General features: G+C 43.4%; 1 protein-coding gene across 4 annotated transcripts in view; it reads right to left on the bottom strand.

Moving 5' to 3' along the window:
- Positions 1-16,035, bottom strand: part of TLE1 (TLE family member 1, transcriptional corepressor) — an 88,045-nt gene extending 72,010 nt beyond the window's left edge. For 2 of the 4 annotated variants that reach the window (XM_019628376.1, XM_019628377.1), the window contains exons 1-4: positions 15,593-15,676; positions 14,722-14,822; positions 13,209-13,272; positions 13,054-13,098 (exon numbers count right to left, since the gene is read on the bottom strand). In XM_019628376.1, the coding sequence (XP_019483921.1) occupies positions 13,054-13,098; positions 13,209-13,272; positions 14,722-14,822; positions 15,593-15,616 (234 nt within the window). In that variant the 5' untranslated portion in view covers positions 15,617-15,676. Of the gene's footprint in view, positions 1-13,053; positions 13,099-13,208; positions 13,273-13,715; positions 13,947-14,721; positions 14,823-15,592 lie in introns of those variants that run through there. The other 2 variants (XM_019628378.1, XM_019628379.1) reach the window with 2 other exon arrangements.
- Positions 16,036-16,346: the final 311 nt, after the last annotated feature.

The raw sequence follows: 16,346 nt of genomic DNA, 5'->3' as shown, positions 1-16,346 counted from the left end.
CGTCCTCCACAACTAGACTGAAGAACAAAACAACAGCAACTTGTCTGTTCCCCTTCCCCTAATTCCCCATGCTGTTCCCATCCCCTCAATTCCCCCCCAAAAAAAAAAAAAAGTATATCCAAGAAAAGCTTGGGTTACCCTTATGCTCAGTCATGTCAATTTACAATTTTAAAATGATACTGTGTTACAGTGTGTTGTCTTAGTATCTACTGGGGAAGCATTAAAAACGTTGAACAATACAGAGTCCCGGAAGGGAGAACAATTTACAAACCAGGGGCCACCAGACATTACCACGCCTGTAATTCACCAGTTATTTTACAAGTGGGCAAATCAATGTATGTGTTCATGTGTTTTTAGAAAGCATCCCAGATATTCTTCCATTAATTATGTGGGTTCAGAACATGTCAATGCTTGTTTCCCAGAGCACCAGAAACCAAATGTAACCCACGTGTTCTGTTACACTGGTCTGCCCTCACAGGGTTCCCACAGGGCTGGGCTGGTTCAATGCACTGAGCTCCTTCTGGAAGAACAGCATAGACTTCCTGCCATTTGGACTGTGAAATACAGTAATCCACCAGGGAATAAAGGTCAATGTTGCACTTTTGGTCATTACTGAATCATTTGAGATGATCTGTGGTGAGGATGAGAGGAAAATCGAAGGCTGTGAGAACGCTGCAAATGGCTTGACCTCAGACCAATTTTCATCTCCATCTGTCTAACAGCCATGTGGATAAAAAGCCCTCCCTCCTTCTGGGCCACTCGGCTGTTTTCAAATCTGCAGCACAAGCCAGGAACCAGTTAAACAATACATTAATAAAGGGAAATAACCTTCTAAGCCCCAGACTGATGCTTACTCAGGTTTTAGGTCATCAGCTAAAGTTTGGAACAGGATTTTCCCAGTCTGCAAACAGTCCTGCAGCCAAGTAGAAATGTTAAGGAATATGAAGAATCATCTGCAGTGCAGGGGCATGTGCCAAAAATCTCCTTATTCATGCATGCAAATATATGCATACTTACACCTCCACCCCCACCAAAAGACATCCACACGATGTCTCTTAGGTCTGCTAACATACACACAAAGGGAGCAGCAGTTCCAAAAACTGCACACTGCTGTGAAATCAATCCTTTTTCAAGTGTCCCATTAATGCTGCTTAATCGTTATTAAGGCATTTCAATCCTTAAATACAAAATATTCCTGGGAACCCAGAACCTAATTATCATTTAAGCCATGGAATCAATGTTAATTTCCCAACTTTATACTGATACTAACCTTTCCTGGTTTGGTCAAGCTACTTTTTTTAAGGTAATGTTGTGCCATATATAAGTTTAGGCCCCCACAGTATATCAGTGTCAAACAACATCGTGTCAAGCTAAGATTCAATTCAGGTAAGTGCCACTGCCAATTTTCTTGTTCCCAGACGGGCTTTAAGATTATTTTATTGCTTAAAATTTAATTTGTTCCAACTCGTGTCTCCATGACAACGTTGGCTAACCCTGCAAATCATTTGGGTAATTGGATATCTTATCTTTCTATTGCTCTCAAATCGAATGATTCTGCTAGAATTGTAACAGCCAATCAAATTTACAGTCCTCCTGAGTAATAGACTTGGAAAAGTAGCCACATTCATCTCCTCTTTACAGCCATATTAACCAGTATGTGACAAACAGTAGAATCTGGTCTTCAAACTATACTCCAAATTATAAATGGTGTCAATACCAATATTCTCACAGTGCAAAGTCTACTCAAAAGCACCTTCTCTTTTATACTGTTTTGAGAAGCAACAAATGGTACTTATTCCATATAAACTCGAGCAATTGCAGTAGTTTGAGGGATAAAGAGTAACTCAAAATCACAGCTTTTGGGGGGTATTTGACCTTGTGATAAGGTAATGACCAACATAATGGCGGCACAAGATTACAGTGTATACTGCCATTGATGTGGCTGGGGCTCTTTAGGTGGCTAAGACATATTGGATCCATTAGGCAAGAAATAAGAATGAACACAGACACAACAATCAGTTCAAAAATCCCTGTACCCTTTGAGAACACCACCTAGTCAAAATGTGATACCTCCTATACTTCTTTTAATTCATGAATATCACAGCGTACAGGCTAGTCGATTATGGAATACAGATATCCTACAAGATTAAAAAGTCAGCAGTTCCCCCTCTTGAGTTCCTGGTATGATTTTGGCCTTTGGTCAGCTAAAAAGTACAGAAGCTGGATACATTACAGTGGTCCAAGTCCAACCTTCTTGGTAGCTGTGCAAGGAGATTGGCTCTGTGGGGGCTCACAGCCCAGGCACTGTGAAACAGCCAGCCGGCTCACAAATGCAAAGGGCGCCGGAAGCCCGGCCAACTGGCAGGCCGGGGGGTTGTCAAGAGCCCTGTGCTTCCCTACAGACATTCAGGACTTCCGGACTGCTTCTCAAGCTAAACACAAAGAGACAGCAACGTGGAGCTTCTCAGCACACAGATGTCAGCGGGCAGCTGAGCTTCTGAGCTTCTGTGAGAGCAGGTTCTGGGCACAATTTGTCTGAGCTGTGCCATCCTTTGTCCCAAATATTTACAAAGACACCCAAGAAGTTTCTACTGTATCGTGCTTGGAAATAAAGAGTCAATAGCCTAAACTTCCGCTATATCCAATCCCAAATGGCCTGCTTTTCTCCCTTGTGCATTTTTTTCTGTTCCCCCAAATATTACCACATAGCAGTAGCTGTGAATGTGACAGTCCACAAAAATCTTAAGCCTATGATCTACATGGAGAACATAACACAAATACCTATTCTGTTTCACAGCACCTTACAAGTTTTAATGGCCAAAAGAAAACTTTATGCATGCATATCTCATCAAGGCTGGTGAGTTTTTCTTTCTCTAACCAAGCAAAAGCTTGGCCTTGTAATTCATACCATCTTTTTGTTTCAGGATGACAGTCTCTTCAAATTAAGAGCTGGATTTTCCACATTAGATTAAAAAGAAAAAAAAAATCAGAAATGCACCTCCCATTCTTTATTCTGCTAAAACTCACTTCAATAATATGAACTAAATCCTCTTTGTTGTTCATCTCTCCCCTTAAATGAAAAAACACAACTCTACTCTCACTGGTAGTTGTACTAACTATTTAAGGCTGCTGCCTTTCAAGGGCACATTTTGTTGTTTGGCCCAAATAAGGGATTTTAGTCCCACTAGATAACCTTAAACAACAGGCTGCCAATAGGGGCTTCATTAAAAAAAAGAAAAAGTTTCCTGTGAGCCTTACGATAAACGCTTCTGATCTTAGAAGGAAACCAATAAAAAAGACTTAGTGATTGAGGAAAGATAATGAAAAGTGGATCACTCAGATAGAGGGAGGAAGGAAGCTGAGCTTGGAAAAACAAGATGGGAGCACGGCCTAGAATTCCAACAACAGGGTACAGTGTTAAAGGGGTCAGTAATAGGCTTAGACGATAACGTCGAGAACAGCTATCCTCCACAGTGCCCAGTGCAAGGCACCACTGTAACTGCTCCTGCGTGTAGAAACTCACTCAATCCTGGTAACTACGGATGGGGTCAGTGCTGCCTTCATCCCCTAACCTACTGGCTGTTAACTCTTTTGTGAGGAGGAATAATTAATACCCCCATCAAGGGGGGCTGGAAGGATTTACAGGGAGCTCCTACAGCACAGTTCCCAGGGCACTGGGAACTCAATGGGTGAGGGCTGTTAGGCTACTCGCTCTAATGTCCAGAATAAGCTTACTCTGTAATAATAAACCCAAGAGGCTGACTTTTGAAAGCCAAAGCTCAAAAACCCATCCGAGAACCCAGCGGGCACCTGTGGCTGGAGGCTGCATGGGGGCTGGCCTGCCTTCCTCCATCCCAGGGGCCCACCCTTTCTTCTCTCCATACCAGACCACGATGCAGATCAATGTTAAGACACCCTTTTCCTAAACCAAAAGCACCCTTTTTATTCTCACTCACTAATCCACAGAAGCCTTTCAAATGGCACAAATAAAGGCAGCTGCATTTTGTTCTCAAAATCAATTTTCTCCCCAGCCATCAAATAGATGTTCCCGCACAGAGAAAGAACAGCCCTTCCCTTCTAATTCAAAAATCCATACTGCCATTGCCCTTGCAAACTGCTAAACAAGCAGTATCGGCAAGTCACTTGTGTTGTGTAATATATTTACTGCAAATCCCAATGGCTTGCCTCCTAATGCAGTTTTCCATTGTGTCTGTGCGTGTCAATACACTGGCTGGTCACCTTACTTGTAAGAGGCACTGACTGGCTGTTTGCTCAAGGCATCAAGAGGGCACCGAGGGGGGAGAAGTGGGACAAAAGCTGCACCCCCAGAGGCCCCCTGCCTTGGAGAGCCGCCTGCGCACGAGGCGTCTTTCAAGAGGTTTAGTTTTCTGGTACTTCACACCCCTCTACACCCAAGGCCTCTGAGGCCAAGGTAAATTCTCCACTAGGGACAGTTTTCACCACACAAAGTCCAAGGTCAGAGTCCTTTAGCACAGTTGCTTCCCAGAGTCCTACCTATGAACACTAAAGCTATTTCCCCCCAGGAAATATACTGATTGCATCTTAAGGGTGCATTTCAGAGGACCAAAACGTAGGTGGGCTTGGGAAGGGAAGTGCAGCTTTCCTGCTTACGGACAAATCTCTGCTTTCAGGTGACAGCTGAGAAAGAAAGCACCCTAACACCATATAATAGTGGACCACCTAATACACCCATGCCAAAACCACAAAGGGCAAGTCCTGCAGGAAAATGTTGTAAACAACTGTTAAGATGGAATTCTTAAAATGTACTTTGAGGAAATTCCTCCTCCACGTATCAGTCTAAAACAGGGCTGGTAGCTAAAGAAAGTCCCAGCCCTCTAACAAACCAGGTAAGTTTTCGAGAATTAACGTTTTCTAGAATTATTCATTTACTTATCCACTGAAGGGGGGGCAAAAGCTCTATGTAAGGTATTTGACAGGCAGATATTACAAAATGTGAATTTATACACTCCTGGTATCACATAGGCGGGTACAATATGGGTGTTCACTCCTTTTCTGTATTTGAAATTCTTCATAATAAATTGTTGGGAGGGTGAAGGGACTACATAAAGGCTGTAAGTAAATAATCAATGGGTATAATCATTATTATTAAGAAACCTGGCAACTAAGTCAAGTTTAACACCTTGGGTGAAGCTTCTAAGGCAACTTATCCACAACTCTGTAAGGGCTGAGGTCAACCTTAGGATATAAGCAGAGGCTCCAGGAACACTCAATTCACAGGGACACCCAAGCCTCAGCAACATGCTACTTCTGTTTTCTCTCTTCTTAGTACAAACCCAAATACATCACTGTAATTAAAGTCCCCATTAAGAAGCCTCAGTGATATTCTGACTATAAATCACTTTTCCAAAAGGAAAACAACTGAGCAAATGTGGTTAGGTGAGATTACTAGAAGTCCTACAAAACATGTAGTGAAATCAAACAGATCTCATTCTTAATTTTCACATAAGGACCCATACTCTTGATTCAAGTTTTTAATCTGGGTTCCATGGACTGGCTGAAGAATCCTACCATGTCCATAAAGAGTCAAACTTAATGGGCAAAGCTATTATACAGGGTTTTGTTTGCCAAGCAACTTTCACCTGATTTTCATATGGGTTCAGGATCCAAAATGGTTACAACTACCACTCCACATAAGGAGTGTATTAAACGCTACTTAAAGTGCCTACTCTGCCTGCCTCACTGGCACAGGTGGGTGTTAAGTCTCAAACTCAGGCTTCAAGCAAACTAGCTGAAGTAAGAAAAGAGGCACATGAAAAACACAGAAATCAGAGCACAGCTACATGGGGTGACAGCCTCCTGTGGGAGCAGTCATGGAAGGCCTTGAAGTAAACATGCAGTGTTGTTATTGGAGCTGGACCTTGAAGGCTATGGAGGAAGTCCATGTGCAGTGTGACCAAAAGGCCTGGGGGCTTTTAAAGAAGAAAACAGAAAAACACAAGACATATTGTAGGCACAAAGAAGACACCCATTTGGCTGGATTAAAGGACCTGTAGGGACGAGGAGAGACGTGGCCAAGTGAGACTGGCCGAGACACTCACTCATCAGGGTGAGACACAGATAGGCAGAGGCAATTACTGAAGTAGGAAGTCAAAATTAGGTCGAGGAGGCCAAAAGACCAGCCCTTCAAGGCGTTCTGCATTCACGGTCATAAAGATGCTCCCTTTCCAGGGTGACTGACTGTTCCAATGCAGAGTGAGAGTTTGAAAGGTAGGGCTAGTGGTCTGGGGAAGAGAGTGGGCGTACCTGAGGGGCCACACAAGACAAGCCAATGGGGAGCACTGAGAATACGAAAACTTTTATTTTAACCCTTCTGTTTAAATTTCCTTTTATTATGAATGTATACAATATATGACTATGATAATATGTTTAGATAATTTATAAATTTGTTAAGTAAACAAGTCTGGTGATATGTTTTCAAATTTTTTATTGACAGGTTGCACAAATACCACAGACTAATAAACTGGTTAGATCAGTAATGACACTAACATCAAACCCAGCCTAGTACTGCCTGTGCTTCAGCAATTTAACAAATTGCATGATTTGGACACACTAGTTCAAATATACCTACATTCTGAGAAACAAATGATTCCACTTCATCGCGTGAATAATGAATGTCTAATGAATATCTAACAAGATGTGTATACAGCTCTAACCCCTCCACCGTGCATAGCGATGTACACTCAATAGCAACTTTTCTCTATTTGGCAGATGAAAAATTAATTCAATGTACAGAATTCCCATTGGTTCTTACTCCCGGTTTTGTCCTTATATCTAAAATGACCTTTACCTACCCTTTTTCAACTAACATATTTTGCGGTCAAAGAATGACTAAGCAGTCAATACTACTACAAGAAAAACTAAAAAGTTTCCTTGTTCTACATAGTATGAGAAAAGTGTGGGGAAAGGGGTAAACAATATGCTCACAGTTATGATTTTATGTTGCTTTAAAGCAAGCAAATTGAATTAAACTTCAAAATGATTAAAAACTGCATTGTAAAATAATGAAATATAGATTTGTGTGAAATCATAGGTTATTTGATAAAACTTTATGTCAACATCTCTTGGAGTTTCATAAAAAGTGTTGGGCGACTGGGTGGTCTACAAAAAGCAATTCTGTAATCATAGTTTTGCAAGCAATCTTAGAAACCATTTTTTCTTTAACAAAGTGAATGGCAATACATGAATATCTTAAATTATGTTAAAATTTATGTTAAAATTTCCATTTTGCGGATCAAACCATGCCTCAGAAAACTAGAAAATCTCTCCTACACTTCAATGTCCATGGGTAATATCTATCTCTATCTCTATCTCTACTTAAAACACCAAACCATATTCATGGAACAATCCCTATAGCACATTTCTTACTATAGAACTTACCAATTTCATTAGTGAGGACTATTTTGAAGGTATAAACACCTAATCTTGTCAAATAAACCCACCGACCAAAACAGCCATCTAAAATTTTATTAAAAGCCATATACCAAACATTCCACATTAAAGGTACTAGTTCTGAGAATTCCAATTTTTAAACATCTGAAATAACAGTAAGCAACTGGAGTGACAGAGTCAATCAAAGCCTTGATGAAAACCCAGTCATTTTTTTAGTTTATTCCAATTTAATCCACTTCTGGAGACCACGAAAGTTTAATAATAGAAGAGCAAAGACTCAGATCTATGGAAACTTAAAATGGTACCATGAGCCAGTAACTGAACATATCTTTATCACAGATGATTTATTTAAATGTCTGCTAAGGGAACAGATTTTCTTTCTGTGTTTCTTAATAAACACTATTTGGAGGAACATCTTAAACCCTCTGGCCAAAGACTCCTCAATTGATATACACAAGGTGCTGGGTTCCAGCAGGGGTGCGGTGTGACTACCCTAACATGAGATGAACCAGGCTTTAGAAGCTACCTAGTCTAACCCCTTATTTTACAGAGAGGCAAACAAAGGCCCAGGCAACTCGTTAATGACTTGCGCGGTCACTAATCGTAGTCCCTAATTAAACTGGGACCACAATGGAGTACTTCACACCAAGTTAGATCCTACAGATCACAGCGGCTCCCAACTGGCCATTCATTCTACCTCTTCTCTGCTCCCTGACCCTGAAATTTGCCTCCCTGGCCTCACCCTATTCTCGACCCTCCCTGGTCCTACTTGGCATCAATTTTGTTCCTCTTGGCATCAATTTTGAATTTTAAAAATATTGTTTATCTAGAGTCCTAAGTTTTTTGATACTTTCCTTAAATTCTGTGCCCTGGGCCCCTCTCATTTGCCTCACCCTAGTCAACCCTGGACAGAAAACAGCAACTGGCCCAGCTTTGATGGGTTCCCTAGGTGCAGGTTTAGTAGTGACTCCGCCCTTCTTACTGATAAAAAACAAAAGCTAATCTTGCACCTCGGAATCTGGGCTCTCAATACATATGGAGCTTTATCTCTGTTAACATAGGCCTGTAAAGGACAGGCCTGTCTAATGAATATGAAGTTGGGGACCACTCCCATTCTGATGACAGCTACCCTCTTTGTATTATAGTTATTACCACCTGGTGGAGCTTAACTCTAAGTGCCTACACTCCAGCTGGTCATTTCCCATTGAAACACTGACTTAGGAAAAAACAAACCTCAAAGTGAGAAACTGTAGACAGAAAACACAATTGGCTAAAAAATAGGAAGACAGGTAAAACTTGCGGACAAATAGTAAGACAGTGACACCTAAGGAATGAGCCCACAGGCGAATCCCTAACAGTTCCATCTAAACACTTTTTAAAAACTACTGAAACAACTTACTTTTTAAGAGAAACTTTAAAGCACATTATCAAAATTGTGAAAGCCGTTTTACTCCAAAATTTACATGGTCTGAGACACTGTGCTTGCTGAAATGCTGCATAGAGCTTGGAAACGTTAAGCTCTCATCTGATTTTTCCTTTCTCCTCCTCCTCCCACCCCATGACCATGATTGCTGAAAACAATTTTCCTTCCAGAGCTAGTCCTTTCATTTATTTTTAAATTCTTCACCGCCCTGGAGAGCCCCAAGTGCTCACTGGGACTGCTCTTCAGAAGAATACAAGCACAGAGAGACAAAGTGACTGATCAAACTCACTGCATTGCTGAGTCTCAACCAGGAGTCCTGGCAACATGTTGAAATTTTCTTTTGTTCTTAGAAGTATTTTAACCTGCAGAGGGGTATTGCTCAACTGGTTACAACTTTCTCCCTGCCCATAGCGGTGGCCCCCACAGACCAGTCAGTACTGCTGATTTTCATAACTTTTAGAAAACATCTTGTCAATGTGAAGCTGGTCAGCACAAAAAGTGAGAAGAGGAGACACATGCAGCTAGACAGACTTGAGTCTCTACACCAAGGCCCAGAAATGATTCTGCCACTGGCCTCGTCCTTCAATAGCAGTAGGGTGGGTACAGGGAAGAAAAACTGAATTGGGGACCAGGTGGCCCAAACTCAAGGTTCAATAGGTGCTCGGCCTTGACAAGGCCCAGATTCTGAATGTGTACCCATAGCTGCAGGCAAAGCAAAACACCTAACCCATCTACTTCACAGGATGAGGCAGATCACTTTTGCAAACTGGTAAGTGCTGCACAAATTCAAGCCACTAATGAAACTTAAGGGTATGGCTTCATCAGCCTGCTGAAAAGATACACGAGTGGGATAAATAAAGCTTATTTATGTATTTACAGTGCACTTTGTTGCCAAAAATATTGAATGAGGGGGTGGCTGGTTAGCTCAGGTTGTTAAGAGCGCAGGCTCATAACACCAAGGTTGCTGGTTAGAGTCCCACATGGGCCAAGGAACTGCGCCCTCCACAACTAGATTGAAGACAACTACTTGACTTGGAGCTGATCGGTCCAGGAAAAACACACTGTTCCCCAATAAAGTTTCTTTAAAATAAATAAATAAATAAATAAATAAATAAATAAATAAATAAATAAATAAATAAATAAATAAATAAATGTGTGTGTGTGTGTGTATTTGTGTGTGTGTATCTCAAATGAGGTACATCATGCCACAGGGGAGAAAAAAACACTTTAAAATTTACAATGCCAAACACTAGGCACAGACCTCAAACAACTAGATTCACATGACCTCTAACAGTGGTGGTATCAGAATCGCCTCAGTTTTTGATGAAGTCTCCACCTCTCTTGTATAGAGATAGCTATAGTTTAAGATCTACCTGGAGAGAGAATGACAGGCAGAGGTCTATAAAAGGCTCAAAGAAAAAAACTGTCCTAATGCTACAATAAAAGATTTAAGTATCCATTACCATCCCCATGCCTTTGACTTTGCAGTAACCAGTCACAAACGCAAGCAGAGAAAGTAAGGGGAAGGCTTATCAGGAAGTGTCGACACAACGTAAACATGGACTGCAGGCACCAAACCAAGGAAGGAAACCACAATTATACCATTTTTGATTTGGACACACTCCTACTTTTTTTTTCCCAGATGGAAAAGTCTGGTAAGTCTTGACATTGAAATCTCTAAAACTCACTCCTTCGACAAACCCGTTGAAAGGTGGAAAGGGAGAGCAGTAGTCACACTGGAGATAAATCTTAACATTAAAGCTCTCTCCACGGAAAGTTTCCCCATCACTGCATTTTTTCAGTAACAAAGATGTTGTCAGAAATGACAATTTTTTGTGTCCCCTGATGATGCCTTGCTAGCATTTGGTTATAAGCCATAAAGCAGGACTAATTTCAGCCTGTCAGGAGTCTCGCTAATGCCCAGTTTCCCCCTAGAGAGAATTCCTGTCAAATCTAATGAGAGCTCCAAAGGCCCTCTCTACAATATAATGAGCACTTAGGCCATGCTGGTGATCAGGCGGCAAAAAGCATCAATTTGAGCCTGGCTACACCCTGGGGGCCAGACGTCACCAGTTTTAATAAGAATTATGATTACTAGCTGCACCAAATGTCTCCTCAGAACTTATTATTAATGTGTGACATTCAGGGGATGTTTTTCAAATGTAAGGCTGCTTTAAACTGAATTATAGCACTGCTTTGCACACCACTCTAGTTAAGGGTCTGTCAGCATTTACAATATAAACTAAATTTCAGGGGGCTGAATACCCTATGATGAAGAACATGGCATCTCAGCTTTTCACATTTTTCAAATCACTGAGCCAATTATACACAGCATATTATTAACCCATCCTGGCTCACGTAGGGACAGCATACACCCACAAATGCGTGATGGAGTACAGAAACTCATTAGAAAACTATTTTCACACCATGGGGTTCCTGACCCTCTTCTCCCCTTCTTCCTTTTCCCCTACTCCATAAAGAAGAGCTCACTCTGCCATGTAACCTACAGGAACCCAGAAGAATTACACCCGTCTTTAGCACCCCCAATAAATCCAGCACCAGCATACATCACCCAAAGTGGCATTTCCTTGTAAAAGAATCAGTGAGGTTATTAAATCCTTTGAGTTCATGAGTTTAAGAAAAAGCTCAGGCTCCTCTTACTCTTCTTGAATATTTGTTAGCAAAATTGTGGTTAACTTAAAAAAAAAAGTGACAGGTTAGAACTTCTTGACCAAGTGTACTTGCATAATTTATTTAAATGACCATAGATCTTCTAGTCCAATTATTATCAACAAGTTACAGATGCCTCAACATGTTTAAACGCACTAGCTATTTAAACACACGAGAACAAAGGCAGAAAACCCAACATAAACTGGACTACTAACTTTGCAAATCAGAATAAAAATCAGCATTTTTAAAGGCCCAACTACATTATTAATGAAAGGACCTGAACTTCACTCTCTTTCCAAACACATATCTGAGAACAGATCTAATGTACAGGATGATAACTTAACGTTATGAAATCTATGATGAATTAAAAATCAAAGAGTGCATGCAGAATTACAAAAGCGGAATTCAACTCTGAAACACACTTGCTTAATGAAAGTCTTTGAATATAAGGAAGATCTGAAGGCTGAACTAATCAATTTCTCCACTGTGCCCCAGCCAGTCAGCCATGCTCTTTAATTTAATGAAACAAGGGTTTGAGATGAAATAGCACATATACATCAAGTAAGAATTGTATTGTTGCACTTTGAAATGTGTCCAACTGTGCAACTTCATCTGATGATAATTTTTTAAGAGGCAATCGATTTCTAAAAGACTTATTGTACCAGCGTCTTGATGAAAAAGTGAATGTCAGCATATCTCCAGAATACTTACACCCTGCCATTAATGCTTTCTTTGGCAGACAATGACTACTCAATCGAGGGTCCTTTGGGCTGAGCAATCATTTAGCTTTTCTTCCCTTATGAGGTCCTTAGTGCCTTGTTCCAGCTCAATACTCTTTTTATACACCATTATAGTAGCCATAAGTGTGAATTTTATGGGAACTTGCAAACTCATAGTCATAGCTAGAGCTTTCCACTCACTAATCTTTTCATGCTTTTAAAACCACTAGGACTGAAGCAACTCCCAACATATGTTGTGACCATAAAAGAACACTTTTTTTTTAACCTCCAAATCTGGATCAACTGAGAAATTTTTCAAAAAGATGTGTGCTAATAAGCCACTAATCTTGAGTATCACTTTATGCAGCCCCAAAGCATAAAGAAAATCCCATAGTTAGTCATACACCTTGTTTAACCTCTTTTAAACACAAGTGTCTCACAGGTCCATACTTCTTTCCAAACCAGAACAAAAACATTAACTATTCTCAACTTCAGCAACTCTACAGAATACATACTCGGATCTCTCAAGAGGAGAATTTATCTATCCAGGTGGAAAAGTAAATTCAGAGTCAGTTCCTATTGGCCTATAAACAAGCTAGTTTACATGTTCAAAGCACCTCTCACCCAGTCATTTAAACATTTTGTAACTGTCAAGAAGCAATCCTTGCTCCAAAGCAGTACCACCAATTTGCAGGAAGGGAAGCCAAGGCAGAAAAATAGCACACAAACCCCCCACAAGAAGACAAAGCCACTATTGAAAAAAATCATGACTAATTTCTCATTTCAGCTTAAGATTTAACTAAAGCTTACCTGTTTATGCATTTCTATGTTTAATCCATATGACATTTCATAATACTGTAAAAAGAAAAAAGAACCAATCATTTCATTAATTCATGTTTTATGATGCTAAGAACATATATTTGCTCATATTACATGAAAAGGAAAAAAGTCTAATTGATACCTACCATCACATAGTGCCTCTGCATTTCTGTCTTTTCACTTGCCAGTTTCTCACATTCCAATTTAAGGCTACAAAAACAAAACAGGCAACTTAATGTAAACATTATGTCACTTGTTTTAACATCTGCCTCACATATTTGCACTTCAAGTAAAAACAGACCAATTTGGAAAAGCCATAAACTATCTAGGTAAACACCCAAAAGCTTTGTCCCTGCATTTAACAGGGGAAAGAAATAAGGTGAACATTACAGGGTATCCATTCAGCTACTATTCTTTTTCTTCTTGGTGCATACTGGTCAGACGCCAAGAATTAAAAATCTGTCAAAACCTCTGATCTACCCAGAAGACTGATTCTTTCTGGTGGTCATCTGTTCCGTCCTAATTCCCTGAATCAAAGTTTGCTTCTCTGGACTCCACCTTTATAACATCTGGTCTTTGCACAATCTTCAGTCTCAGGCGAAGGCTATACTACCTTTGCCAATTCAAACATTCTCTAGGTTTGAAAACTGTACCTGTCAAGTTACTTCTACAATTGTTGGTCCCTTTTAAAACCTTTGGTTTCCAAATCCCTGCCAAAATATGTCAAGCAGCTACTGCAGTGAAGTAGGCTGAAGTCTTTCCTGCTTGGTAAACACTGTGTGGGCAGGTATGCCTCAAGCTCTTGAGATTATTATCTTCAAGTAGACAAAAGGTCAATAATCAGAAAGCCTCTTGACAAACTAAGAAAATCCACACCCCAGCATTTGTGTTTTTTCGCAAGTGTGACAAAAATAAAAACTGTCATTACAGTTATTTCTTAGCTCTAATCAGCTAAGACTTCATAGGAATGAGAAACACATTTCTGGAAAGTCCACTACGGACAGGGTGCTTTACAAATAGTTTTTATTTACAAATCTTTTGAAGTAGGTCTTATTAAATGAACAGACTAAAGCTGAGATGGATATAAATGTGATTCCAATCCCCTGTCCTACCCAGATCCACCCAGAATGACGCCAAGGCAGGTGAGCTTTCTCTTATACACATGCAGCACCCCCCTCATGACCACCAATGATGGGCACAGCCTAAACGCATCTAGCGTTCCAGAATGGACTTTGCCTCAGACAACCCTATTCTCTAGCATAGCAAACAGCGATTTCAACACTGGCTTTGCCTCCCTCAACCGACACTCCAGGCTGGGGCATCGACTGAACCAAGGTTTTAGCTCAGCCTGTTTGTCGCAAAATAAATAAATGAAGTGCAAAGACTGACGGTTCTCATGTAACTCCTAAATACACGAAAATAGACTCCCTGGAACAGCAGCAAACCGGCAGAAGGGAAACAATGGGAGGAGGAGGAGACAAGAGGCGGCCCGGGAAGAGCCAGGAAAGGGGGTAGCGTGAAGGACAGCTTTTAACTGCGACTCCACACGCCACCGCCTGGACGCCAGTACTAAGTACAGCCGCCGCCGCCAAGGGGCTGGGCGACGTGGGGCACAGGGCTGCCCCGGCCACCAGTCGCCCGGCGAGGCCCGACACGCACCTGTGATACTGCGCCTGCAGGAACTGGAATTCCTCTTTAATGCGGTCCAAAGACTCCGGAATAGTGAATTTGAAAGGCTGGCCTGCAGCCTGGTGCGGCGTCTGGGGGGCGACCAGCGAAGGGGACCGTGGGACGGAGATTCGGGCGGGTGGATAAAGCAGAGGACAGAGAGGTGGGTGGAACATAAACAAAACATAAAGTTAGAAGTGGCGGAAAACGGAGTTCCGAACTCGAGTTTGCGCTTCACTTTGGGGAGGGGGAAAGTGGACACTACTTCGACCCCAGGCTTCTAGAGGCTCTGAGCGTCTTTCAGTCTTTCCCGGATCACCGGGCTGGAGGGAAAGGGGCTCCCCGGCGGTCCGGGAGGACCAGGCCAGATTGTCGTCATCGCCGTACCCTCCCCCACGGGGGCGATAATGACCCCGAGAACCAGAGGAGAAAAACAAATCCCTAACGCTCCTCGTTCCCAGAGTCGCCAGGGCCACCTTAAGCGCGCCGGAACGGGGGCCGCATTGACATGCAAATAGGTGAAACTAGAAACAAAGGGGGAGGGGGGTGCGCCCTACCCGCCCCGGGGAAGGGGGAGGATGTGGCTGCGGGAGCGAAACCCCGGCCTCTCCCGGCGCCCCCGCCACCTTGTCTAGACGTCAAGTAGGAGGGGGCCCAGAAAAAAGGTGGGGGGGGGTTGGGAGTTTCAGCTCACTACCCACCTCAGGAGAGTAGGACTAGGGACCCCGCCAACCTTGCTGCCCCTTAGACGAGAGGGTCCGTCAGAGTGCAGCAGCCACCCGCCTCCCTACAGCACGGAAGAGTGCCTCACCATTCCCCACCCCCGCCCTCAGCCCTGTCCCCCAGGCCAGCCGCGCCTCACCGGGTGCCGGCTCTGCGGGAACATCGCTCTGGCGGCCGCCGCGGCTCTGTTCCCCGGCAACTCAATTCTCCGCTCAATTTCCAACTTTAATCCCGCCGAGAAAAATTAAGCCAGGAAGCCCAGCAGAAGCGGGACGCACAGGGGGCCCGCTGGCCACGCACGCAGGCGCGCTCGGCGGGGCGCACGGGCCACTCCGCGCCCGGCTGCTTCTGCTCCCGCCAGTGTGGGCTCCCGCGTTCAGGGCCACATCGCGGGGCACCCCGGGCCCGGCTGCACCAAGAACCTCCGCGACGCCGCGCTGTTCTCCAACCCACAGGCCTTGGCCGCCTGGGCGAGGAGGTGGGGGAACGGTGACTCCGGCCCACTCCAGTAGGCGATCCGCGTGCTCGGCAACCGTCCCGGGCAAACAAATCCAGGCGGACTGCCTTCCTTTGCTCTTCTCCCGGTCCGCCTCCTCTCCGGGTTTTCCGCGCGGCGCCAGCGGCGGGCGAGATGCAGGTGGCACCGCGCTGCCGGCTAACCCTACACAAACCAATCTGGTGACGTTCCGGAGCCGACCCTCGCGGGTCCGGGCAGCACCTTTGCCGGGCACTCGCGGGCCCTTGGAAAGCGGCGGGGAGCGAGGTCCGGGCCGCGGTGTAGGCTCCGCTCCCGGCGCCCCGCAGGCTCAACCCTGACCGAGAAGCGCGGAATGACGGCGAGGCTGGGAAAGTGCGGAGGGCACGCCAAGAGGCTGCTCGGCACACCCCGTACG

Source organism: Hipposideros armiger, unplaced genomic scaffold, assembly GCF_001890085.2.
Source record: "Hipposideros armiger isolate ML-2016 unplaced genomic scaffold, ASM189008v1 scaffold_784, whole genome shotgun sequence".
Classification (NCBI taxonomy): domain Eukaryota; kingdom Metazoa; phylum Chordata; class Mammalia; order Chiroptera; family Hipposideridae; genus Hipposideros; species Hipposideros armiger.
This window is presented reverse-complemented; position numbering and strand designations above follow the sequence as displayed.